The sequence below is a fragment of the Leptosomus discolor genome, chromosome 1, assembly GCF_034619465.1.
Source record: "Leptosomus discolor isolate bLepDis1 chromosome 1, bLepDis1.hap2, whole genome shotgun sequence".
Classification (NCBI taxonomy): Eukaryota; Metazoa; Chordata; class Aves; order Leptosomiformes; family Leptosomidae; genus Leptosomus; species Leptosomus discolor.
This window is the reverse complement of record NC_141391.1, coordinates 204,015,897-204,043,280: the sequence shown is the minus strand read 5'-3', so window position 1 is coordinate 204,043,280 and position 27,384 is coordinate 204,015,897. Positions and strand designations below refer to the sequence as shown.

At 41.7% G+C, this 27,384-nt stretch overlaps 1 protein-coding gene across 2 annotated transcripts in view; it reads right to left on the bottom strand.

Annotated features, from left to right (window-relative positions):
* The window catches only part of SRPK2 (SRSF protein kinase 2), a 151,196-nt gene extending 125,898 nt beyond the window's left edge, over positions 1 to 25,298 (bottom strand). For both annotated transcript variants that reach the window (XM_086474216.1, XM_086474225.1), the window contains exons 1-2: positions 25,283 to 25,298; positions 25,106 to 25,190 (exon numbers count right to left, since the gene is read on the bottom strand). In XM_086474216.1, coding sequence (XP_086330342.1) covers positions 25,106 to 25,190; positions 25,283 to 25,298 — 101 coding nt within the window. The remainder of the gene's footprint in view (positions 1 to 25,105; positions 25,191 to 25,282) is intronic.
* Positions 25,299 to 27,384: the final 2,086 nt, after the last annotated feature.

Sequence of the window (27,384 nt, the reverse complement as noted above, 5' to 3'; positions counted from 1 at the left end):
TCACTGGGAGACACAAGCCAAGTGCATACCAACAGAATTTACTTTATCTTCAAGAAGCAGAAGGGAGAGTAACAAACCAGTGATTTACATGGAAAAAATTATTGAAAGCATGTGCAGCCTGTAAGCTTTAAACTGGAAAGACTGCAAAAAACATTTAAAATCAGATTAAGTGGAAGGAGTTAACAGAGCTAACATTTGCAGCATGAGGCAAATAAAAAAAAACCCAGACATCCCACGAAACCTCCCACTTGCTGATGTGCCTTTAACAAAAAGGCAGGGCTATCTACAGAGCACCAATCCTGATAGGATGCTCGCTGAGGCAGGTAGTTCAAGCAGTCCATCTATTGGTTTGATGTTGGGCACGAGGTTTAACATATTCAAGGACTCTTGTTTCCAAAAAAAAAAAACGCTCTCCCAAACATGAATGTGATCAAGGACCTGCTTAGTAACTGACGCAGCTGAAGTCAGTAACAGAAGACCCAGCTTTTAGAGGAACAATGACATTCAGGATGGGATTCCTCAGAATTAAAAAAAAAATTCTAATGAAGGACTCAACATCGGAGGGGGGGAACCCACAAGACCAAACCAAAACCAAACCAACTAAGGAAAAAAAAAAAAAAAAAAAAAAAAAAAAAGCAGCCAACAGAACAAGCAAAGCACGATGGACACTGAATCACAAGGGAAATTCAGTTTCTGTCGTGTCTGTCCTGGTCCCTGTAGAACCAGGAGGGGCCTGAAAAGGCAAGGGAGAAACAGTAAGGTGGAAATTACAGAAAAGTGTTAGAAAAGTGTTAGGGAGAAACAGTTGTAAAGGCTCAGACACAGTAAGCCCATGGTAACACGGACACCATGCTATCACAGAAAGCAAAGCATTCAGAACAAGAGTGCCACGAGGGCACAGACATCCACTGTGCAAAGTACCTGTTACACCTGGAAGAAAAGCTGTTACGCAGAAATGACACGGCAGTATTTTTGTCTGCAATACCCCTGAGAAAAAGGATGCCTAAGAGAATTACAGGTGTTTCCTTATAACAGAAGAAGAAATACCACCAGGATTCAAAATTGACATGACAACAGAAAATACACCCTAATATATAACATAAGCAAGTTTCCACCTGGCACTAACACAGACCACCTCAAACACAAGGAGGGTACTTCACCTACAGGAACATGCAACTTTTGAGTACCAGAAAGAGGAAAAACATAGCAAGAAAGCACTGGACTCTGGGTGAGAGTCTAAAAACCTTTAACAGCATTTCCCAACTCATTTTGCCTCATGTCCCCCTCCTAAGTGAAATTTAGTGTTTACATTCCGTGCTCAGTTATGCCAGATACAGATTTGATGTGGCTCTATTGCTCTTTGTGCCCAAGATAGCCCATACCCACGAAGCACTTTCTACACATCCTCAGAGTGTATAGTACATAAACTATGAATTATTAAACTTAATAAATGTCTTAATAGCAGCAGACTCTACAGATGTAGGTCTTACTACAGAATAAAGTTTTGGAAATCCTTTCCTTCCCAGTAGTATTTAAATGTCTACTGTAATACAGCAAGATTAAACTGTCTACACTTAGAGAGGAAGCGCATGCACGGAATCAAGTTACAGTGACAATACCACCATGTATGATGTAACTACTTATCTTTAGAAAACATGGAGCAGTAGAAGTTAAATCAGTACTGTAAAACAAAACAAAACAAAAAACCCACAAACGAACCCCACCACCCAAACAGGCATGATCCTTATCTCCCCAGACCTCACATACCTAGATGTAGCCCCTTACTGGAACATTACCACTTATTTTAAGAAGCACTACTCTCAATCTAACAAGCAGTCCTGGCTGGTCTATGACAGAGCTGACTGGGCACACAGACCATCAAACAAAGAATTTTCAACTCCACTTGAAAAAAGCAGTACTTAAAGGGAATGCTGCTGCTGTATCATCCACACCAGAAATAATTTAGGAGAAATTGCATGACATAAGGACTGAGAAGCAAAGTCACTGCAACACCCTAAAACACAGCAGACAAAAAGAACAGAGAAAGCCAAAATATAAATCACTCCAAGATAAATTATCTCCTCTAGGCACTGCCAGATAAAATTATTATAAAACCTGAAAAAATAAACACCAAGAGTTAAAGCAAGAGAAAGCACTACGTTCTCGAAAACACCCAAGAACCACAGCAGGGTTAGCGGCTTACCCATCAGTGACAGCACAAAGCATTGGGAACAAACCCCAAAGAACTAAAGCCCCCAGGAAGAGGGATAGGCTATCACACTTCAATTAAATCTAACGAGAGAACAGCATGCTACACAGATGTTTCAAAAGTGCATGTGGAGTGCTACAGGCTGGACGCAGCCAGCAGACAGGAGCTCCAGTAAAACTACATTCAAGTAGAAATGCCACTGTTACTGCATGCCAGCAATTTCATTGTGTGTATTTCCAAAGTAATAACCCATACAGGACTCTGATACAAACTATAACAGCTCCTCAGCAGGAATATTAGCAACAGCATCTTCAATAAGAAAAAGGATATACATACCTAAAAAAACTACAAGACACCTTTGATAAGGCAAGTCCTAGGATGTAAGGCTACGATTTCTGTATGTGCTAAGCTGAGCAGGAGGCAGACTTCATTCACAAGCTACTTAATGACAAGTCTCTTCAGCCTTTTATCTCACGTACAAACCCAGCCTGTGTGCTGTGCAGTGGCACCTACACCAAAGAAGATATAATCAGCACATGCATTAACAAGTGTCTATTTCTAACAGACACATTCGGTATTTCATAAGTTCATCCACATCCAGAAGTAAATTCATACTGATTTCACATTAACTAGTTTAAAACGTTTTACATTCATGCCAGTGAGGATTTGTTTCTCGAGTAGCACTGATACAACCTCAATTAATTCTTTCTAACTGGCAGGCTAAAACAAGTTTCATCAAGAAGTAGTATGATAATAATCCACCTTTTCAAATGTGTCATATATATTGCAAACATATGAAAGTGAAAACGATGTCTCCTCTGTATCCAGGCAAATACACCCAGTTGTCCTCAATCACCAATCAGCCACACCAAGTGCTTTGGCACAACACCTCCTCTCTAGATCAAGACAATTTTACACAGAAGCAAGTTTAATGTTTTAACTTTAATCAAACCTACTGTTTAGCATCCTGTTTTAGATGACAACTTTAATTGGACTTCTTGGAATTTTTTTAATTGATATTGCCACCTAGTGGTTTGTTTCAACAATATTAAATAATCATAAGAGCCAGCATGAGAACAGCAGCATCTACACTAAGTTTGAGAAAACCCATCAGAAATTCTTTTCACCAATATAGAAAAATATTATACTGCTCCCCACCCAAAACAAAGGAAATGGCCAAGGACCACTTACAGAATTAAGCCTAAGGCAGTACATTCTCTTTAAAATAAAATAATTTCTCTGGGCAGAATAAAACAGTATCATCAGATAATTTGGTTTATGTTATGTAATAACCCAATATTGAATAATTCTACAAACACAATTTCAGATAAAAAGTACTGCTACTATAATCTATTTTTAAAGCTCATTTCTTTCACTGTCTTGAATACAAAATAGAGAGGAGGAACATATTTCCCATCTCTCTTGTCTCTGGTTTACTGTAGGTTTGCTGTTACATGTTTAATGGCAAGATGATCTAAATACCCTAAACACAGGAAATAAAATGCAGAACAAGCCCCAGTTTACCTAATATAACAGAAAACAACTTTTAAAATGTTTCTGCTAGCAAGTTTGGCTTAGTTGTAAGAGAGACAAACCAGACAAGAAGTTCTTCGTATTTATGCAGCTTTTCCATTGCTATTTCATTCTAATCCAAACCAACGTACACACACATAAGAGTCCTACAGTTACAGATAGCCCTGTTTGTTCAGATTACGACCACCTTCAGTATCTTGTGGAAACCCAGATGCTTATTATGCAGCATCAGTAACAGGTGACTGACAAGACTAATCCTTTCTGCTTCTATGTCCCTACTTAACATGACAAAAAAATCATACCAATTACATTTTAATGAAAAATTAAAATTTTCAAACAGTTTGTAATATTGTTTCAGTTCAGATATAATGATTTTAGTAGCCTTGGAAATTAAGCATGCATGCAAAAAACTGATCAAATTTGAACACACACAATTATTTTCAACCAGTAATTTGCTTTTAAACCCATTTTTCTTCTAGCAAACAAATATAACTCCCATCTTTTTTTTACCCTGCTGCTTAAAAAACAGAGCTCATGTAATTTTCATGTGTCTATCCAACCTTTTTTTTTTTTTTTTTTTTAATAATAATTTTTGACAGTTCCATCATTTGAAAAAAGTGGATGGAGACCTCTAAGCTAGTAAGTTTCTACAAGTTCTGTGGCAGCTGGGAAGAAAAAAGCCAACCCTATTAGTACCTCACAGAGGCAAAGTTAGGGTAGTCCAGCTCCCATATTTTCCATCTAGCCTGTCTAGCTGCTGAGGGTCTGCTGCTAGCTGATCAACCAGCCCAGATCAAACTCCACACCAGTCACCACAAGCACTACCTGACTTGCCCTGCTAGCACAGAGATGGGTGTTAGCTATAGGAGAAGCTCAGATCCTCATGCAGGTGCCCATCGATTTCAGCCAGGAAGGTTCAGTACAGCACTAGGTAGGCTTAAGAGACAAGGAACAGTTCTGTTTATCGAAGAGAGCCCACTGAAGAATGGGAGAGAGCAAACGCACTGAGACTTCACGGGCATGGGAAGAGAAGTGAACACATTTGGGACTTGTGGTGGACCGCAGAGAGGAGTATCCACAGCACATCCAAAAGGCTACTGTGGTGGCGAGATACAGGTGATGTTGGATATAAATGCACACAGACCCAAAATTGTTAATACAGCTTCTTTAACTTACGCAGCACTCTGAAATATGTAACAGCACTGAATTATCTGCTTTACACTAATTTTCTTTTATCTGTATTACCTGCTTTAAACTAACTAATTGGTATTATTCTAGCACATCTCATAACTATATATGCACGCAAGTATACAGAGATTGGTTATTACTACTGCGGGGTTTCTTTAAAAACATTTCATAGAAAAATGCTACCAATGTCATAGTCAGGAAAGAAAAAAATAATTCTTTTTTCTCAACCTTGGATATACAGACCAGGGGTCTTTTGCTTATAGCATTGTTCTCTAAAACACTCAAAACAGCTCTCCATTATTTCCTGGCACATTTTTGATCTATTTTAGAACACAGAGAGTATTTCTATAATGAACGAAGCTCATACCTTGAAAATGCATTCAAGCCCTTTCAACTATTCAACATACAATGCTACATAGCTTTGTCCACTTGTATGTAAAAGCCCCTAAAGCTTCTTTCATGATGGCAGGTACAAAGGTTCTTTTGAGAGAAGAAGTAACAGTTTTCTAATGAAACATTGGATAACTGCATGATAAATGTAAATGAAACCAAAAGCTACTGTGCAAACCACCAATATTTTAAGAAACTACTTTGACCAGATTCAACCTTCAGAGGTCTTTACAAAGCCAATTTGCAAATGGGAACTTTCCCACTAGCCAGGATTTTCCCACTATCTACTACTGCAGTTCCCAGCAAGAAAATAATTTTGAAATGTTAATAAAATAGTTAAGGACCATATAGACTTTCTGTAAAAACAAAGCAGATTGCATTTGAACTCAAAGTTAATCCCTTTAAAATTTTTCAAATGTACAGAAAGAGCCCCTTTGTCTGATACAATTTCTGCTTACAGTAGGAGTGCTACTTTCAAATATTCCCTCAGATGTGCTGATCCAAGTACTATCTTTAAAATTCCAAGGTCATCCATTTCCCCAGAAAAAGGTCCAGAATGCCACTTCACTTAGACATCACCAGATCACACTAAATTTATGCCTTGTCACTTCCTAGCAGCCTCTTGCAAGCTTTGAAATCACGTGAGCAGCAGCACCAAGGTCCAGAGCGTGGCAGCAATTTCACAAATTCAACATATTTGCATCCAGGTTACCTAAATGAAGAGCACTGGTTGCTCCTCACTACAGACCACGCAAAGCAGGACCACGTAGCCCATAAATATGGCGCTGCCGTTGTTTGTAATGGGCCACAGGCTTTGTGTTAAGCTCATCACACAAGCCTTGGGACTTGCCGCACTCTGTCTTAACGTGTCTTGGCCTGTCTGGAGAATTGTTTTAGGATTGAACAGCAACAGTCTGCTAATCAAATGACTATTGCCTACTTTGTTTTAGCTATTGCTCAGCTTTGTACAGTTGTGCGATGTAGCAGCTACTGTAACACATATACCTGGAACTAAAAAAGCAATAATAATTATTCTGTGTAAAGTGAACTGTTTAATATGCTGGAATAAAAAGCAGTATAGAGGAGTAGAGACACAGAACAACTGTAGAGGACTAGAAAGTCACAGAATGACACAGAGGCCTGTGGCTAGCAATAGTCAGTTGCTAGCCGCAGGACTGCAGCCTGGGAGCTGGGCAAAGCCACTCACAGGGGCAACAAAGAGCAAGTACCAAATACATGTAAATACATCATTATATAGTAAATCTGGAGGGATTGACATGGATTGTAACATGGATTTACAAGGCAGCACAGAAAGAACAACTTGTAGAAACATATGAAAATGACTCAAGTGGATTTCGGAATGAGGAAGAAGCTACCAACATCAACCTCATAGACCTCCCAGTGGGGGCTTCGGAGGTCATATCCCTCCTTCCTCCCAACTGAAACAACCCACCTTAGAAGGGCAGACATAGCAGCAGAGAAAGAGCAGATACTACAAAGTCTGTGCATTCATCATTTTGATTGTACACAATTCAAAACAAATACCAGTATCACTGTAACTCAACTACCAATAATTCTTTGATCAGACCGCTAAGACTTTCACTAGGCTAACTGCAAATTCTTGACTCCGCAAACACTGATCATTCCTTTTGCTTATAACAAAATTTTGACATAACAAATTCCAGCAACTTATCTGAAACCTGGATGCAACAAAGCAATGAGATGAGACTCTTAAGATTTGGAAGGAGAGCACGTACAGATGGATCCATCAGTAGATATTTAGCCTGAAGAGAAACAACAGGTCCAAGCTGCATTAGTACAATATCTCAGCAGCTGGAGGGTGCAGACCATGCTGCAAAGATGAGAGATAAGCAGAGAAGAACTCCAGGCTGAGAAAGCATACAGCCAGAATGGCTGGATTCCCTCCCTCCCAGCCTCCATAAAGAAAGCAATGAGTTCAGAATTAATTTACTTTATCATCCTTTAAATAAGACAATGTGTTACTAGGAAGAGAAATAGCAAGCAATTTTATTTATATGTACATACAGACACATAGAGACATGGTCTCTTCACCTCACTAGGTCCCAGTTTCCAATTTTCACAGACCTATTTGAGCATTTTGGGTGTCTGCTCACACCAACTGGAATGCGTATACATTTTTTTCCCCTTCAGTGAAACCCCATATTGTGAATCAGACTTTTCCTTTTCTGCTAAATAATGGTCCTCTTACTCAGCCTCTGCCCTGTCTTCTATCTCCTTCCTCCAAACACCCTCACCGTATTCATGAACATGTGCTTAGATAAGGAAATGCCATTATACACTCGCTCACTTCTCATTCTGATATTCTAGGTCTACATTTATTGGCAGCAAATCTAGGCTTCGCTGCTTTCCACTGCTGCTCATAAAAGCAGAAATTAAATTCTGTTCTGGGAAATGGGGTGAAGATGCTTTTAATTATTGATTAAGTTTTAATTCCACATTATCTATGGTAAATCAGTTTGAAGGAAAACATATCTTAAAACAGAAACAAGGCCACTTGGTCCTTTTTATTTCACTTGCTTATAACATTGCCATGCTTTGATGAGAACACCACAAGAAGCAAACCCATGAAGAAAGCTGATATTACTAGGCAAAGAGGGGACCAATTTTTCTACTTTGTTGTTTTCAGCCTCTCCTGAAATACTAAGAAATTACACACTTCATCCCTGCTGTTAGACCTTTGCAGAGTCTTAAGACACTTTATGTACTGAGTTTAAATGGTATTTAAAGACTGCCAAATTAAGTTTCTTATGTAAAGGCAACATTTCATCTACATACATATGCATAACCATTATTTATTACCAATCAACTATGAAATATGAACTACAGCATACACTTTTTCTCAAAAATAAAATATTGGCAGAATTGACACTGAATCAACCATGGAGAAAAAAAATTAAAATATTTTAAATGTTTGATGTGGTGTTAATTAATCCCATTACAACATCTGAAGATTATTTATAGCTTCCCTATGATCAGTCACACCATGTCAGTACTTAAGCAAGCTGCCCTAAAACCAAGGAATACCAGAAGACTAATGTTACATAGTTATAAATGATGACATAAGAATTATTACATTACAAGGTCAACAGTTTTCTGTGGGGGAAAAAATAACTTCCCTTCTCCCCTTTCTTCTAAACTATTTTGAATTCACTACCTCAACACACTCATGGTCTTTTAAGTTGCAGGTGCTGAGGCAGTTCCAGTTTTGGTTGTAATGCTTATCCTTGCACTCTCCAAAACTGCATCCCTGTTGACTCCAGAGCAATAAGCTTTGATTTTATGTGTTGCTTGTTTCCAGAATCCATTTTCTTTCATCTTCCTGCAACCCCATGGCAGCGCTGGCACACTTATCTTTGTGCCCTCAGCTGCGGACACTGGTGGTGGCTAATCCAAGGCCAGAAGAGCTGGCAGAAGATGCAGAACAGTCCAAGCACAGCAAATACCAAAATTAAATGGAAGGCCTAAGGCCTTCTTACAAGGGAAGTGACCAACATCTGGGGACTGTGACATTGAAAAAGTAGCAAAAGAGAAGTGGCAAAGCCCACAAGCCAGATGTGTGACTACTGGTCAAGCCTTCAAATGGACTAGCAGGGAAAGACAACATCTAATTTATCAGAAAGAATGATGGATCAAATCACCAACCAAAATTTCTCTATCGAATTCACGCTGTAGTTTCAAATTATACTGTCACAACTTGTTACAACTTGTCACAACTTGTCACCTTTGGCCACACTGGTCAGCCATGTGTGTCTTAAAACTAAACTTACCGTTGCATCTAATCAGTCTTAGACTGTCATGTTCTCTCCTATGAATCCTCCTGAGATAGATGAAGCTTTCCATAAAAGGGTGTTTAATTCAAACAACAAATGAAAATTAAAAAAATATATATAATTTGGTTGAATGAAATGTTATCCCCAAAATAAATTTAATCCATTGATCTTGGATAGGCTAGCCAATCTAGTAAGGAGGGCTTTAAACTAGATTTTCCAGGGGAGGGGATCCTCAATCTATCCCACTTCAAGGCCAGTGCTGGAAATAGATGCCCTGGCACCAGAGATGGATTGCAGGCCAACAAGAAAGCATGTGAAGTGCAAGATAATGAATTCCAGCCAGTAAGCATTCCAGCTGGCAAGCTGGCTTCAATGGGGGGCCCACTTAAATGCCTCTGTGCAAATGCACAGAGCATAGGGAACAGACAAGAAGAGTTAAGAGATGTGTGCACGACTACAAGGCTATGATGTTATAGGCATCACTGAGACGTGGCGGGATAGCTCCTATGACTGGAGTGTAGGAATAGATGGGTATAGGCTCTTTAGGAAAAACAGGCAGGGGAGAAGAGGAAGGGGTGTCGCCCTTTACGCCAAGGACCAGCTGGAGTCCATGGAGCTTGACCTGGGGATGGATGAGGAGTTGACAGAGAGCTTATGGGTCAGGTTTAGAGGAAAGGCAGCAGAAGGTGATATCATAGTGGAGGTCTGCTACAGGCCACCTGACCAGGATGACCAAGTGGACAAGGCCCTCTATAGACGATAGGAGTAACTTCACATTCACAAGCTGTGGTCCTCATGGGGGGACTTCAATCCACCGGGTATCTGTTGGAAGGAAGGCACAGCAAGGCACCAGCAATCCAGGAGGTTCCTGGAATGCATTGATGGCAATTTCCTTCTCCAGGTGGTAGAGGAACCAACGAAAACGGGTGCCATGCTGGACCTTGTTCTCACCAACAAGGAGGGGCTGGTGGCTAACATGAAGCTCAAGGGAAGCCTTGGCTGCAGTGATCATGAAATGTCAGAATTCAAGATCCTCAGGGCAACAAGGAGACTGTGCAGCAAGCTCACTACTCTGGACTTCAAGAGAGCAGACTTTGACCTCTTCAGGGACCTGCTTAGTGAAGTACCATGGGATGAAGCCCTGAAGGGGAGAGGGGACAAAGAAAGCTCAAGGACCACCTCTTCTGAGCTCAGAAGCAATGCATTCCAAAAAAGAGGAAGGCAGGCAAGAATGCCATGAGGCCTGCGTGGACAAGCAAGGAACTCCTGGCCACACTTAAAGACAAAAAGAGAAGTTACAGGAAGTGGAAGAAAGGACAGGTAGACTGGGAAGAATACAAAGAAGTTGTCCGAGCAGCCAGGGATTAAGTAAGGAAAGCTAAAGCCCAGATAGAATTAAATACGGCCAGGGACATCAAGGGTTACAAGAAAAACTTTTACAAGTATGTCAGTAATAAAAGCAAGACTAGGGAAGCTGTGGGCCCTCCCCGGAAGGAAACAGGAGAACTGGTCATGAGGGATATGGAGAAGGCTGAGGTTCTCAATGACTTCTTTGCCTCAGTCTTCACCGGCAAGGGCTGTAGCCACACTGTACAAGTTGCAGAAGCCGAAGGCGGTGACTGGGAGAAGGACGATCTGCCCGCTGTAAGTGAAGAGCAGGTTTGTGACTATCTAAAGAACTTGAAGGTGTACAAGTCCATGAGACCAGATGAGATCCACCCACAGGTCCTGAGAGAACTAGCAGACCAAGTTGCTAGGCCACTTTCCATCATATTTGAGAAGTCATAGCAGTCTGGTGAGGTGCCCACTGACTGGAAAAGGAGAAACATCACCCCCATTTTCAAAAAGGGAAAAAAGGAAGACCCAGGCAACTACAGGCCTGTCAGTTTCACCTCTGTGCCTTGCAAGATCATGGAGCAGATCCTCCCGAAGGCTCTGCTATGGCACGTGGAAAATGTGGAGGTGATTGGTGGCAACCAACATGACTTCACCAAGGGAAAATCCTGCCTGACAAATCTGGTGGCCTTTTATGATGGAGTAACAGCATCAATTGACAAGGGAAGAGCAACTGATGTCATCTATCAGGACCTGTGCAAAGTCTTCAACATCGTCCCACACAACATCCTGGTCTCCAAATTGGAAAGACATGGATTTGACAGATGGACCACTCGGCGGGTAAGAAATTGGCTGGAAGGTCACACTCAAAGAGTTGCAATCAATGGGTCAATGTCTGAGTGGAGACTAGTGACAAGTGGTGTTCCTCAGGGATCAGTACTGGGACCGGTGCTATTTAACATCTTTGTCGGCGACATGTACAGTGGCATTGAGTGCACCTTCAGCAGGTTTGCCAACGACACCAAGTTGTGTGGTGAGGTCGACACGCTGGAGGGAAGGGAGGCCATCCAGAGAGACCTTGACAAGCTGGAGAGGTGGGCCCAGGCCAACCTCATGAAGTTTAACATGGCCAAGTGCAAGGTCCTGCATCTGGGTCGAGGCAATCCCAAGCACAGATACAGGCTGGGCAATGAGTGGATCGAGAGCAGTCCCGGGGAGAAGGACTTGGGGGTGCTAGTGGATGACAGGATGAACATGAGCCAACAGTGTGCACTTGCAGCCCAAAAAGCCAACTGTATCCCAGGCTTCATGAAAAGATGTGTGGCCAGCAGGTCAAGGGAGGTGATTCTGCCGCTCTACTCTGCCCTTGTGAGACCCCACCCGGAATACTGCATCCAGCTCTGGAGCCCTCAACACAAGAAAGGCATGGAGCTGCTGGACCAAGTCCAGAGGAGGGCTACCAAGATGGTCAGAGGGTTGGAACACCTTTCCTACAACAACAGGCTGAGAGACTTGGGCTTATTCAGCCTGGAGAAGAGAAGGCTCCGGGAAGATCTTCTAGCGGCCTTCCAGTACCTGAAAAGGGCCTACAAGAAGGCTGGGGAGGGACTTTTTACAACGGCCTGCAGTGATAGGATGAGGGGTAATGGTTGGAAGCTGGGAAAGGGCAGGTTTTGGCTAGATACAAGGAAGAAGTTCTTCACCCTAAGGGTGGTGAGACACTGGAGCAGGTTGCCTAAGGAAGTTGTGGATGCTCCATCCCTGGCAGCATTGAAAACCAGGCTGGATGGAGCCTTGAGAAACCTGGTCTAGTGGGAGGTGTCCCTGCCATGGCAGGGGGGTTGGAACTAGATGATCTTTGAGGTCCCTTCCAACCCAAATCGTTCCATGATCTTTCCCAATTCTACTATCCAAGCTACATTCTCAGTTAATCATCAGTGATCTATAATATGAATTCTGCACACCAGGCACTGATGCATGCAAAAAACTATAATGAAAACGGCAAAAACCTCAGAAAAAAATATCTGTAACTGTTTTCACTTCAATATACATATTCAGTTGTGGTTTGCTTTAATGTTCCTTTTCATTGCAGCTATTAAAAATACTGTGCTTTCACCGGCTTGGCAAAGCACAGGGCAAGGGTTAAGACTAGTAGCTATCACCATGAAGGTACCAGTGGAGAAGAAGGTAGCTTGGTCTATTTACACTTTATCTCAAGTCTTCGTAATGCTACAATTAGGACAAGATATGGCACCCTGTGAGACACAAGCTAGTGAGAGTCATTTTGGAAATACAAAATTAGATCAAAATGATCACTTTAAAAGAACAACATCTTATTCCCAAGACAAATATTCTCATTATCCAAAACTGATTTTTCTGGCCTCAGAAATAAACATTAGAGAATACAGTTATTCTATTTCTCAATAATAAGAACAAGAGAAATAATTTTATTTTCTGCACCATGAATATTCAGAAAGTTTGCCAGCTTTGTTGCAACATTTTCAGACCAAGTGATCAATTCACAACAATACTTCTTTTAGACAACTGGGGAAAAATAGGTATTGTCTATTGAATAAAGAGTTTTAATCTAGTTTCTAGATGCTGGATTTACTAAACAACTTCAATTAGCAGTGAGAATGCAATACTTAGAAGTACCTGAGCCATACTAATGACATAACAAAGCAGTTATCTAACAGGTAACTGGTGATCTAAAATATAGTGGTAGCCTCAGCCTAGTTCTTTATAGCTCTATATCACATTTTAAGTCAACTTGAGATTCAGACATTGTATTTTCACATCCAGCTTCTCCAAGAGCCTTGACTGGCAAGTGTGCCCAGATACATCACAACAGCAATACACAGCTCGTCACAAAGCTCCCTGTACCCAGGACTGCTCATCTCTGATCAAAGACTCTATACAATGCACAGGGCTGGAAGCAACTACCAAAATTGTGGCGTGTCATCTTTTCAACACTGTTGACACAATCCAAGACTTGTAAGTTGCTATATAGCAAACATTACTGGGAAACAAAGAAATATATGAAAATCTGTAATTGCCATTAAAAAAACCCAGAGGCAATGCTCTAATAGTATTTGAGTAGAATTTGATTAAATGTCTAGGACCAGTATCATGGACTTGGACACCGACATGTGCTGGAACACTGTGTTACTAACATACAAAACAGGTTGTCCCAAGCAACAGACTACCTTAAAAAAATGGGAAAAAAAGTAAAATTTTTTTTCAGATACTACTATCCATAAAAATTATTCCTATTCTTTTGAGCTAGAAATTATAATAGTATCATGAAGCTCCTGGTCTTTTTTAACTTTCCCTGACACTGCTAAAATTTTAAAACATTCACCTGGCAACAGGGATCTGTCATACTGTGTCTTGTGACACCAGGAAAGGGAAACTGAAAGAAAGTTTAAGCCTTTGATCTCCTCAGGGCACCCTCTTTCATAAAACTGCTGAACTGTGACTGCTATGCTAAAAAGAAGAATCATTTAATCACCCAAACAGCCTCATTCTGACCAAATCACCACGTGTTTGTTTTGTAACTTAGATGCTATAACCAGCATGCTGATACCTGTGTATTAGTGAAACCTGACAGCAAAGTTTTTAATCACTTGTCTTCCAACTCCATCAGCCTGTTACTCTTGATTACTCCACAAGAGTGATGTAAAGCTACTGGCTGTCCCTCACATAACAAAGCCTAGCACAGCCTATAATTCTGTGACTGATACTTGCACGTGGCAGGTGGAAATAATAAGCTTGAAATCCCTCAGGCATCTAACTTATTTCACAGATGAGTGAATTATTGAGCTACTACATAAGCACAAGAACTGAAACTAAAACAAAGCTAGGTGTTCACAGCAACAGAGGAAATAACCCAAATTCTTAAATTCACGACTTTAAATCCCAGGCTTATTTTGGAGTCAAACTCAGACCTGCAGATGGCATCAAAGTCTACACAAAACATAGAATTTCAGGCACGCCCATTCCTTCAGTATTTCGCACTGCTTGGCACACCTCCCCACCCCTTCATCATTACCTCACTGTTCTTGGGTTTACGAAAGCTCTTCTCAAACACCCCTACCGCTTCACTGTAGACTCAGATGTATTAGCCAACTCTGGTTTCACAGCTCCTTCCTGAGCCAGGTACAGGAGTGCCACACATTAGATCACTCAAGCCCCGTTTAGATCTAGACTCACAGATACTGTCGGGCTTATGCATACTATCAGATGTTGCAAGTGATCTACTGAGGTGGCCTTAAAAATCTAAGGGCTGCCACGCTAATTTAGATCAAATACACACCTAGGCCAGTATTATACCACTATGTGTCAAAAACATATGTTTAGAGATGAGTATACAAGTGGATCAATCTATATTAGGACAAACTTACATGACAGGGATTTAGCAAACACTGGCTTGGAAAAATCAAATTGTACCATCAGTAATGCATTTAAAAACTACTCATGGTTCTAGTGTCCAGTCTTATCCTTCTTAAACCCATCTAAAATTTGACCTCTACAACATATTGCAAAGCCACATTCTGCCATTTGTACTGTACAAAAAGATTGTACTGTACAAAAAGATTGCATTAAAGTCACGCTTTGGATACCATTGTTTTGTAATGAGAAAAGGAGAGTTATTTGTTCTTCCCTTTCTATACCAGTAACGATTTTTCAGGCATGTCAAAATGCTCCTTAACCACCTTTACACATCTGAAAAGCACTAGTCATAAATGAAGCTGCCCAATATCCTCAATCACCTTTACTACCACCTTCTTTGAGCAATTTCTAGTTCTACATAAACTTTTTTGAGATGTTAAGATGTGAACCATGTAACGTGATCACAAATACAAACCACAATTTATATAGAAGCACAACTTTGAAATATTTTATAATTAGCTTTCAAACATTAAAATAGCCATGAAAAAACTCAAATAAAATTGTCTTGCTATGTACCTCACTTAACTACAGCCTTAGCTGCACTTAACTGTCATTCTTTTAATTACTTTCTACTTGGATTTTAATAACTTATACTTTTTTTTTTCCTTAGAATTCAGTGTTACACTGTTTTCTTTCTACAGTACACATGATCTCAAACTGTCCAACTGTCCCTTGCCAAAGGTGCTAAGTGACCACTAGGTACTCGGACTCTGGCAAGAGAAAGGCATAAAACCAGCTGCCTTAACGTACTTCTGCAGTCCCACACAGCGCAACAGAGCCGGCCCAGCCCACGTAACTGACCACCGCTCAGCAGGACAAACCCCAACCAAAGCCCAACCTCCCAAAGGTCCTGGCAAGGAATTTGGAGTTGTTTACCTCCTAAGCACTCTGGAAGTGGGAGTAGTCACCCTGCTCTACTGACCGTACCTTCTCTCTTGGAGATACAGCTCAATCATGCATTTGCTCCCCTTCCAGCAACCCTTCAAGCATCCTGCAAGAAACAGCATTTCCATCATACCCATCTCCAGGCTCCATGTAACTACCTAAGAACCTCTTCTGTAGTGATTTTATACAAACATACATGTCTCAGTCTATGAAGAAGGGATAACATCACATATAGGCCAGCAACAGCATGAGGGTAGTGAGTGGGAGACCATCACAACTATTAAACAAAGAAATTACTGGGGTAAGAGGGGAGACTAGAAGAAACAGATCAATGCAAACAAAAGAGATGTCCCAAGACAGAATTTTCTTCATAACCATGAACACAAGAACGGAATAATTTTAGTACAGTTTGAAAATTAGTAAGCAATTGATTTTAATATTATAATTTAAGGCACAGATATTGTACCTAGACAGTTCTGACCTTTATCGCTGCAACAAGAAAAACAGCGATATTAAATTTTTTCCTCAGGGATAGGAAAATACAATTGACCTCTAACTATGGAAATCTCCATTCCATTTTAGAAAATTGCAAACTAAGCATTGACAATAGCTCAAGGCAACGGAAGCCCTTGATTCTTTTAGTCTCCTACATTCAAATTATTGACTTTTAATCGACTAACTTCAGTTGAGGAAAAAACAGTAAGGCACCAATACTGTCAAGAGGCATTATTTCACCAGAGTCTATTCTGTGGTTTGCCTTTAACCAAGTTCAAGATAAGATTCCTTTAGCATTAACACTCAAAGAGAATCTCCAGCAGAACATTACTTCATTATGCAGTGACTTGATATAAAAGTCAAAAGTCTGCCAGCTACTTTGCTGGACAAAACCAGAATATGTGGTATTTAGACATGTGCACTGTTTTAATCAGGATTTCCACATGTGTGGGCTAAATTAAAAACAGGACACAAAACAGAAAAAAAAGTTACTACCTTTACAGAGGTTCACTCTGAAACTTAGTAGACCACCTTTTTGAGCCAAAAACCATGTTCATAATGTCTTCTGTTAAATACAAAAACTTTTTCTGTGGTTATTTTAGGCTCAAAAAGATACAAACTGCTGCAGTTCTGCTCTGTAACATGTGCTTATTACACTTTGCTTATCTTCCCAGCCATTTCTCCATATACATTCTGCACTTTGTCAGAGATCCATTCAAACGCAATAGTTCCCAAAAGCAGAGCTCACCCTAAAAGGCATATTACTGGGGTAGAAAAGGGGGGCACAGGAGGAAGACTACTACCAAAGCTCTGCCAACTTTAAATAGAACCATCCCTCTTACAATGTGCTATAATTGTTAACAGATTAAATGTGAAAAACGAGAAAACAAGGGTAAGGGTCTTATTAAAAAAAAAAGCAGAAAGCAAGGGTTATCACTTCAAACATATGAAGGCTGAGACCAACAGCATTTTAAAGATATCAATATCCTTCAAATATTAATAAAAGATTTTTTAAATTTTTTTTTTCTTTTAAAAGCAGCCTAGCAAAATGAGCCCATTCCCAAAGTCCCCATAGGCAATCAGAACAGAATTAGTCATTGATTATTAAAATACAGGCTAGATTACAAAGGGAAGTTGGGAAGAATTACCACAGGAGTAATCAGTAAGAAAAGGGAACAATTACGAAGACAACTGCTATATAGTTATGTTTTCATTTTTAATAGTCATATCCGTTTTCTTCTGCAGAGAACTGAGGTCAGCTCACTTGCTTTCATTTGATACTGGCATAACTTTGGGTACTATCCTGCTCAGCATTTCCTAGTCCTCCTCTTAAAAAGCATTTAAGAAAATTAACATTAGCTTCTCTGACATTCTTCAGTAAATCATCCCAAGGGAAGGAAGGAAAAAAAAAAGGAAAAAAGAAGAAAACAACCAACCAACAACCTTGCACACGTTACAACTGAGGGGCAGATGCAAGTCCACCTCAGACCATGAGAGTTCATGGTCATTCTCATACAGGAAGCCCAAGAGGTATACCTGTGGCCTTCGATCAGTGAACAGAAACCATTCAGTGAATACCCATGGGCATAGCAACTGCCTAATAGATGCTGCTTTTAAGAAAAACATCTTTGTTGTCACAATACAAAATTATTATTTTGTCTAAGCATAACACGCTTGAGGAAGCATTGAAATACTTTCATAATTTCCTGGACACTAACTTTCTAGTCTTCCTCACCCACACCTAAACCCATGCTTCCTTCAAAGAAGGATTAACATAATTTTTAACTTCTATATACATTACGTATAAATGTGTCTGTGTGTATGTATGTTTGTCTGCATAGTAGCAAATCTAGTAGCATTTTCACACGAGAAGACAGGAAAAGGAAGCTAGATAGACTTACTATCCAAAGCTCATTGTCTTATGCAATCACAGAGAGAGACCAGATGAGAACTGTTTTCAGTAGAGGTATAGATTTACTCTTTTATTACAGGCATTAGGAAGACAAACAGATCAGCAATCAGTGAATCCACCAGAAGTACAGGTATGCTTACAAGAAGCACATGCTGTTTCCACCACCGCCCTACAGTTCACTAGTGAATGCAGAAGTAGTTCATCTTTGCCACTAGCTTTTTCAGCGAAACGATGACAATCCTTAAAGACTGCAATCTTGAAAAACATGAACAGAATGCCAAACAAATATCAGATTTTAAATACAAACTCCTTGTCTCTTAACAGTAAATTAATAAAGCAAATGTCTTGCGTCTGTTCCTCAATAGGACCAGTAGTTCTCCTCTGAAAGAGGAAACAGAGAGCGTTTAATCTGATACAATGTACTGATACAATGTTCTCAACCCACATTTCTATTTCTTTTATGTAATACCTAGCTTAGCTAGACACATTTATTTCTACAACTTCTACTGCTCTAGAAAATGCCTGAGATTGACCACAAACTTTATCTGAGAAGATTCATGCTGTAAGGCAGCAATCAAAAAGTTGAATATTTAGCATAGCCATGAGAAGAACACGCTTCTCTCTAGGTTTTACTTTTGCCCCATATCTAATCTATGGCCATCAAAAGTGTGCCATGTGTGCATGTCTTCCAATCTTTTTTCCAGAGACACTAAATCATCAAAATGGTCACAAAGCATATTTAGGACACCATCAAGAAGCCAAGTAACAAAGAAATTCTTTCCTTCATGTGTGAGAATTCGGTGAAGTTGGGTTTTTTTTGTTTGTTTGTTTGTTTTTTAGTTTTGGACAACTTTATTTCGTCCAGTCTTTATCAAATCAAATTACATTTGTTATACAAGCTGACCTTATTTATTCAGTAAAGACTGCCATATACATCTTCAAATTGTAGTTAAAAAAGTTGACATCTGCTACAATCTGTCATTATCTCGAGGACAAAAGGAAGAGAGAGATGTTTACATTTCAAAATCCATGTTCAAGCTTTGTCCACAAAATTTATTACCATCCTAGTCTGTAATTACAGTACACAAGAGAGTTAAAAAAATAAAGACGCACTGTAGACAAGCGGCCTGGTCATCATGAACATTACACCCCAACAGCTCATCTCACCATGATCTGAAACACGCAATGTGGTCATTTTCCCTCCTCCACTAAGGCATTCTTGTTTAACATAACTGTGCCCAGCCAGGGTATTTTCCTCAATAAAACAACCGCTATGCTAAAACTAATGTTATTTCATCAAATAAAACTATTACAATTGAAATTAAGGTCCCAGGATGACATCTCTATTCATTGCCTCTGCAAAACCTGACATAACCAAGGATCCCAGTACAGGCTAGGATGTGCGTGGCTGGGGACCAGCCTTGCTGACACAGACCTGGGGGTCCTGGTGGACAACAAAGCCAAACATGAGTCAGCACTACACCGCAGCAATGAAGGCAAGTCCAATCCTGGCCTGCATACGCAGGGGCATTACTAGCAGAGATCGAGATGTAAACATTCTATTCTATTCGTCACTTCTCAGGTCACACCTGGGGTACTGTGTCCAGTTCTGGTCCCCACAATTCAAAAAAACACGTGGACAGACTGAAGAGGGTCCAAAGGAGGGCCATGAAGATGATCAAAGGGCTGGATAACACTTTGAGGAAATGCTGAAAGAGTTAGGCCACTTCTCCCTGGAGAAGGCTCAGGGGGGACCTCATCACAGTATTCCAGTACTTAAAAGGTGGCTACAAAAACAAGATACACAGAAAGGATAAGGGGTAAAGGGCACAAGTTGTACTGGGAGAGGTTTCACGTTGATACAAGAAAGAAATTTTTTACAGTGAGAAAAATCAATCACTGGAACAACATCCCCATATGGAACTCCACTCGCATGGAGTCCCCACACTAGAGGTTTTCAAGAATTGTCTGGACAAGGTGCTAAACCATCTCATCTAGGCTCCCTTTCCCACAAAAGGTTGGACCAGATTATCTTTTGAGGTCACTTCCAACCTCGGCTATTCTATGATTCTGTTCTATGAAAAAGGCATGAATCTTGGCAAATTTGTATGATTGGATAATTCTCTGATAACAGATGTCCAGACGCTTACACGACAATAACTACTTTCATTATAGAAATCTGCAAGTAGACCTCCATAGAATATCAGAAATTTCAGAGCCATTTCCAGTTCAGAAATTAAGTATATTAGAGTTGCAGGATGTTTTCTTACTACATGACATAGAGTTCAAAACTGAAAGATGAACACAGTTGTAATACATGTGCTCCTTTACACTGAAATTTAGATTCCATTGAATCCCACCAAAAGTATTTGGTATGTGTTTCATTATCAGACTACAAAGGCAAGCATTGGACTGACTCAGGCATTCAAGGTCATACATGTCACAACACCTTCTTTAAATTAAATTTCTGTAATCTCAATACATGCAATTGTTTACAAAAGACTTATTAGTATTATATCTAGACAACTAAAACCAACTTTGTTTCTTTCAGCTGAACCTTTGTGTATATTGTACTCTTGAAGAGGGCACAATGTTAAGCACTTGAAACTTACATACACTAAGCAAGCAAGTAACCAAAATAGAAAGTTACAGCCCTGAAATACAGGTAGCTTAATAAAATATTAAAATTTGACAGAAACAGGAAGATAAAGTTCCAATTAAAATATTCTTAGCAAGAAGACAAAAGGCTATTAATAAAGAAGGCAAGAGTAGTAATTCCCATCAACATCCCATTCCGAGTAAATATCCAAAACAACACTGAGTGGAAGCTCAGCTTTCTAAGCTGATCCACCGTAGGACATATATCCGCTCCAGGATATTCACATATTGTAGCCTCAGACCACTGGTGGTCAAAAAAAGCCCATTTGACATATTTCACACACACACAGTTCCACCCTCACCCTCTCACCTTTGCAAAAAAAGCTAATGAAAAACCTTGGGGAGGGTTTGCAAAACTTCTGCGAGTAAAAAACAAATGAAGCTAATGAAAGCCACTGTAACACTGCGCAAGATGGGTATTTTTATTCTCCTCAAAGAGTTACTCAAAGAGGCTGAAAAACACTGTGGTAGAGAAACACTGACAAATAAAAGCAGTGAATGGTTTTCAGACATTTAAGATTCCATTGTAATGTTATATATCAAAACCTTGACAGCTGTACAATACCTGCAGGTCCAAGAAGTTAGTCACCTGGAAGTGCACAGCACGGAAATGCAGCACTTCCTTTGTTATCTAACATACATACTCTTCACCACTACAAAGCAGTATCACATGGGCTCTTATCACCTGTTACAAAGTATTGCTTAAAGACAAAACCAAAAACCCTGCTCTACAAGAAAACCAAATTTTGAGAAGTCAATCTTGCTATCTGGATTTACACATTTGTATTGAAGTATTCAACACACTTAATCCTCTCTCCATACATCCACACATCATCATCTGGATCTTTTAACATATAAACTCTATTCTTTAACTTTGGATAAAAATTTATAGTAAATGTGTTAACGACAACTCTCTGATTGGGTATTCACTTGGGTTTTGTCATATTCACTTAGAAATAAAGTCAAGCAAAATACAAATATCCAAGATAGAATTTTGTTCCAGTTGAAGCCAGTACTAGCCTGAATATAAAGTGCAGCCCACCATTCTGCTGAATGCAAAAGGTAGACAAGCCTGAGGCCATCTCTTACATCACTGGGTTCTGTTACTGCTTGGTAAACAACAGTGAAGAGGCTTGTCCATCTGTAAGCAAGTCTGTCCCTGAACACAGACTTAGGCATCTGTGGAAAACACTATTTCACAGACCTCTCTCAATGCAGATCTCCATTTTAAGGAGAAATAATTCACAGAGGACCTGAATTAACCATTTTGATTTTTGTACAATTCAAAAAATACATAAGCAGGTCGTACACACTGCGTGCAAGTCCAAAATCACATGCCAACTGTTATCTTAAAAGTGCAAGATACTATTCTTTTCTAGTAGCCTGGATGATTGAATTCAAAGTAAGGCCATACCAAGCAGATTTTTTTATTACATGCAATTTTAGATATAGTCTTGATTCAAGACAAAGTGCTTTCTCTTCAGAACATAAGCCACTTCTACTTGCTTTCTTTTTTTTTCACCCTATTACATAATAAGTATGGATTCACCTCCACCAACTCTCATCATTGACTTAAGGGGTCAACACTGAGCAGTTACAGGACTGATCTCACAGTGCTCTATGGCAATTAAGGTCACAACAGACAAAAAGCTATTGAGCATTAAAAAGCACTGTAATTTTTTCTTCTTCTTGTGTCATCATCTTAATACGCTTCAAACAAAGGCCTGCAAGTAAGCTACAATGCGATATAACTCTCCTAGCCAATTCTAGAAGAGGAATCCTGCAGTTCCTCTGAAGCACATTGTTACCAGCAACAATGGAAGTTGCTCCATAAAGCTACGACCTGGCAGAGAAGAGTCTTCCCAAGAACCAGTTTAAAAAAAAACGAGCTTTGGATTCAAAACCAAGTCACAATCTTCATGTAGTGAACAAGTTCACTACAGAGACCTTACGATACAGAATTTCCACCCCTCAAATCAACGTTTTCATTTGCAGCTACTGTGCATTTGGTACGCATCACAGATACTGCATAGCTCTAACACACTAGTATATGCTGTAGCCATTGAATTTAAAGGAAGGCTAGGAACAGGAGAAAAGAGATACTTTGTTGAGATTGTCTTCTGAAATACTGTCTGATGCTGGCTTTACTTTGGGAGCCTAAACTATTTAGCCATATGCAAGGACACTTAAAAACTTGAAAGGAGTTTCCCTTTCATAAAGAAGCATAAAACAGAGTAGGAGGTCTCCACAGCACAGAAGTGGTTCGAAGAGAGAAGAAAACATACATAGCAGAAAAGAAACGATGGCTCTGTTGTCTACCACAGCAAAACCACTGTTTCCTGAGGCAAATGAACAGATTGGGACATTGCATCTGGAAATGCCAACTCAGGAAGGCAAACGGCCAGCTACTGACTGTGCACCCTGACTTAACAGTAGCCAGTTTCTTCAGCAAACACGAAAAGAGTACCAGTTCCGTGGTTACTAAGTGCCTGTGAAAGCGAACTTTTGACAAACTCATTCAGCAAGACATCCCAAGGTAGCTCCACTAAGAAGTGTATTAAACGCTGTATCACTCAAGTAGAACAGAAGTTTATTAATAACCTTGTGGTTAAGACTTAACTGAAAGCTATAAAAATAATTCTGAACCTAGAGTTACAATAAATTTAACGCATTTCTGTTTCCAAAGTGGAAAACCAAATCCATGTAATGTTACAAACTGACTTTCCAAAAGGTTTTTGGAAACAAGGGAATCAACCCAATCAGAGCGCGTATCTTGCGCATAAAATTTGTTTCTACTGCAGTAACTCCAAATCCACACAATTGAATGCAGCTTTCATACAACACTGGAGAAAACAGCGGTAGCAGAACAGGATGTGAACAAAAGTTAGCTGTCAAAGCCTGACGACCACTACATCAGCATTTCATCCTACATTATTTTTACCCACCTCAAAGGGGAAAAAAAGCCCACTCATCATAACTAAAACCAAAATCCCTCCAGGGTCAGGGATGTATTATTATTTCTTTCTACAGAAATCAGAAAGAAAAAGCCCTTGCCCCTTGAATCATTTGCCAGAGCACATAGCAACCCCAGGACATACATATCTATCCATCCACCATACCCTGCTTCCCAGTTCTAAAGACTGGCCAACTAGGACAGGGGGATGAGGAACATCAGGATGTATGTTTCTCTGTCAGAATAAAGCAGGTGGACTGCACTCCCAAGCAACAAAAATAGAGCCTATTGTTGACTTAATGAGTCACCGATAAAGACTCACTGAACAAAATACAGCAAAAGTTAGTGAGAGAAGCACATAATCCTGTGAGGAGGGGAAAAAAATAAAATACAGAAGAGTCCAAAGCCACATTATCCTAGGAAAGAGTAGTTTAAGTGGGATCACTTATAGAGATCTAGGAGAATGTTCCTACATGGTTCAGTGAAAACAGGTAACATGAGAACAAGAAAAGATGAACTGGACAGTGTCAAGAACATGAAAGTTTAGCAGAAGACAGGGGGAAAAAAAACAGACCATGACTTCTGTCCCTTTCTGCAAGGCCAACAGAGATTTAAACAACAAAAGTAAAAAAAGATACTGGTATTTGCATTGCTGGAAATTAGACACATGTGGGAATGGGACATAATCTGACAGTACCGAGCAGGAGGCAGAGAGCAGGATGCGTCTATCAGGCTGTCAGCAGGATGAGAAAAGGACTGCCTACGGATGGGACAATGCCGCCAGCAAGAAACCTCAGAACAGAAAGCACCGGGAGAGAAAGAAGACCACGAAGACGAGAGAATTGGAAGGCGATTCAACAGGGGCACGAGGGCTGTAAAGACCCAGCCTGCGCAGATCCTCGGCAAATAGGGGTTTCTCAGGGACGAGCCGCAGCGATCCCCAGGGCAGGCCGGCCCCTGCGGCGGGGGGAGGCCCTGCCCCAGGGAGGCTGAGCCCGGGGCCAGGGCTGGGGACAGTCCTCGGGGAGACCTGGCGACACCTCCCGGGGGAGGGCCCGGCCCGGTGACAGCGAGGGGGGTGTGCTCTGCCGGGGGAGCTCCCGCCTGTCCCGCCGGCGGCAGGAGCGGGGGAGCTCCCCCGCGAAAACGAGCAGTGGCGCCGGGCCGCGGGACTGCCCTGACAGACGTTACGGGGCGGCGGGGGGAAACCGTGAGAGAAGGACAATGAAGCTGTCCCGGGGGGGAGGGCTCGGTCCCGGCGGGTCGGGGGTTCCCGTACTCACTTTTTGTGGGGTGGCGGGTGCTTGTCCCTCCTGCCGGCCGCCGCGGACTGCTTGGGCCGCCGCCTGCGGGCCTGCAGGACCAGCACTGCCGGGGAGAAGAGAATAGCCGGGAGCCGGTGTGAGCGGCGGCCGCGCAGCCCCCCCGCTCCCGCCCCGCCGCCCGGCGCAGCACGGTACCTTTGCGCGAGTTCATCGCCCCGCGCCGCACAGCTCCTCCCCGGGCCCGCCGCTCCCGGGCCCGCCGCTCCCCGGCTCGCCCGGCCCCGGCCCCGGCCCCGCCGCCAGACGCGACCGCGCGCCGGGCACCGGCCGGCAGCAGCGGCACCCCCAACCCCCGCGCCGCCCGCCCCGCGCCGCCGCTGCCAACTGCGCAGGCGCAGCCCTGGCGGCGGGGCCGCGGCCGGAAAGGCAGGGGCGGGGCGGCAGCAGGTGGCGGCGCGCGCTCAGCGAGAGCGCACCTGAGGCGCGGAGGCGCCCCTCATCGCCCGGCCCGGCCCGGCCCGGCTGTAGAGCTGGCAGAGGGGGCGGCTTTGGCCCCTGAGCAGCCGCTGCCCCTTCCACAGGTCCGCGTCTGTTAGGGGGCTGCCGCTTGGTGGGCTTTGTCACGTCGTCGTACCGACTGGGAACGAGTTTCGGAAACGCCGCTTCCCTCCCCAGGCGCCTTGGTTTGCGGTCAGAGTGGCGAAGCGAGCCGGCCTGTTGCCGCGGGGCCCTGGGAGCTGCGAGGAGAAGGAGAGAAACGGGGGGCGGGGGTGGATGCGGCCATCTGCCTCCTTGGCAGCAGCGGGGCGAGATCAGCTTTAGCTCGCCCCGAGGCCTGTGCCGGGTTAGACGCCAGAACCAATTAACCTCATGACACAAATCCAGGAAAATTAGATTTCCTTAAGTCTGATTCTCACTAAGTTGTTTGATTGTCATGATGGACAACTCTTGGCAATTGTTTTTTTCCTGCCGATGATGCCTCGTTGCCCGTGATACCAGGCCCTATTCAAATTTGGCCTAGTAATGACCTGTTGAAAATGGTCACTCCTCACTGGTGCTGTGCATAGCATGCATCAGTTTTGACAGCGTTATGACTGAAACTTTGTGTTGTCTATAACTTTAGCCTGGTGCAGAAGATGATCTGGGTCATATCAAAGACTCCAGTATGAGCATGAGGCTTGTCTGGCTTACCTTCACGTGGGACTGGAGTTCAAAGGCAGAGTAACGGAAAGATAATGGGGGATAGTCATTAAATTTCGAGGCAGAACTGCCTCCCTAAATGGCAAGGCAAAAGATCCATAAGGATGAAGTTCTAAAAGCAGCTGCGGTCAAGGTATTATGAGAGTGAAGGGAACTGGCAGTAATCACCGCTCTTAAGTAATTGGATCACTGAGATTTCAACTAGGCAGAAAATTGAATCCCTAGTTATGGTTAGTTCAGCTTAGGAGTTGGACAGGAAGAGAAAGATAAAGCTAGAAAACTCAGAGAGGAGGTACCACAATATATAATACTGTTTGGTCTGACTAGAGAGCCTGGGGAACAGAAAACAAACTACAGCTCTCATGAGGCACCACAGCAGCTGTGTTTCTAAACCAAAACATTTTCTGTGTCCTATCCGCCACCATAAAAGAACACATGAAAAAAAAAAAAACATTTCCAGTGTAAACTACTACTCAGGTAACATGCAGTGTTGATGTGTTACACGTCTCCCTTGTTGTGGTTAGTCTTTTAGTGATAGTTCAGTGTGATAGGTCAGGCAACAGAACACTGTACTGAAATTTTGAAGTCTTTCTGTGACAAAGTTCAGATGCATAAAAAATAATAGTAGTTAAAAAGCAGATTTCATATTTACCTTTTGTTTCCAGGCTAATTTTAACTTCATTGGTTCAGTTGTGCTCCTGCATGAATACTTGTGCCTGTACAGAGAATGGTAGAAACAAGCAGCTGATGATGGAGAAAATAGTAAGACTGTTTTTTTCCTTTGTCAGGGGTGCTGCTGGCTTAAAGTTAACCTTGTGGCTATGGCTATAGAGCAGAAACCATATCAGGGTCCCAATCACCTTTTCACCTTCTGGTGTGCGATTCTGCTTGCTTCAATAGGAGGTCTATATGTAGAACTGATTGGACAATTGGGTCTTAGATAAGTACAGTGAGCTTTGCTTACATCAACAGGATTATAAATTCATCAAATCTGGAGTCAGAAAGGAATTTCCCTCACGAGCATAGTGTCAGCAGCATGAGCAGGGCGAGGGAACAATCTGCTAACGCACAGAGAAGGAATTATGTTAGGACCAGGT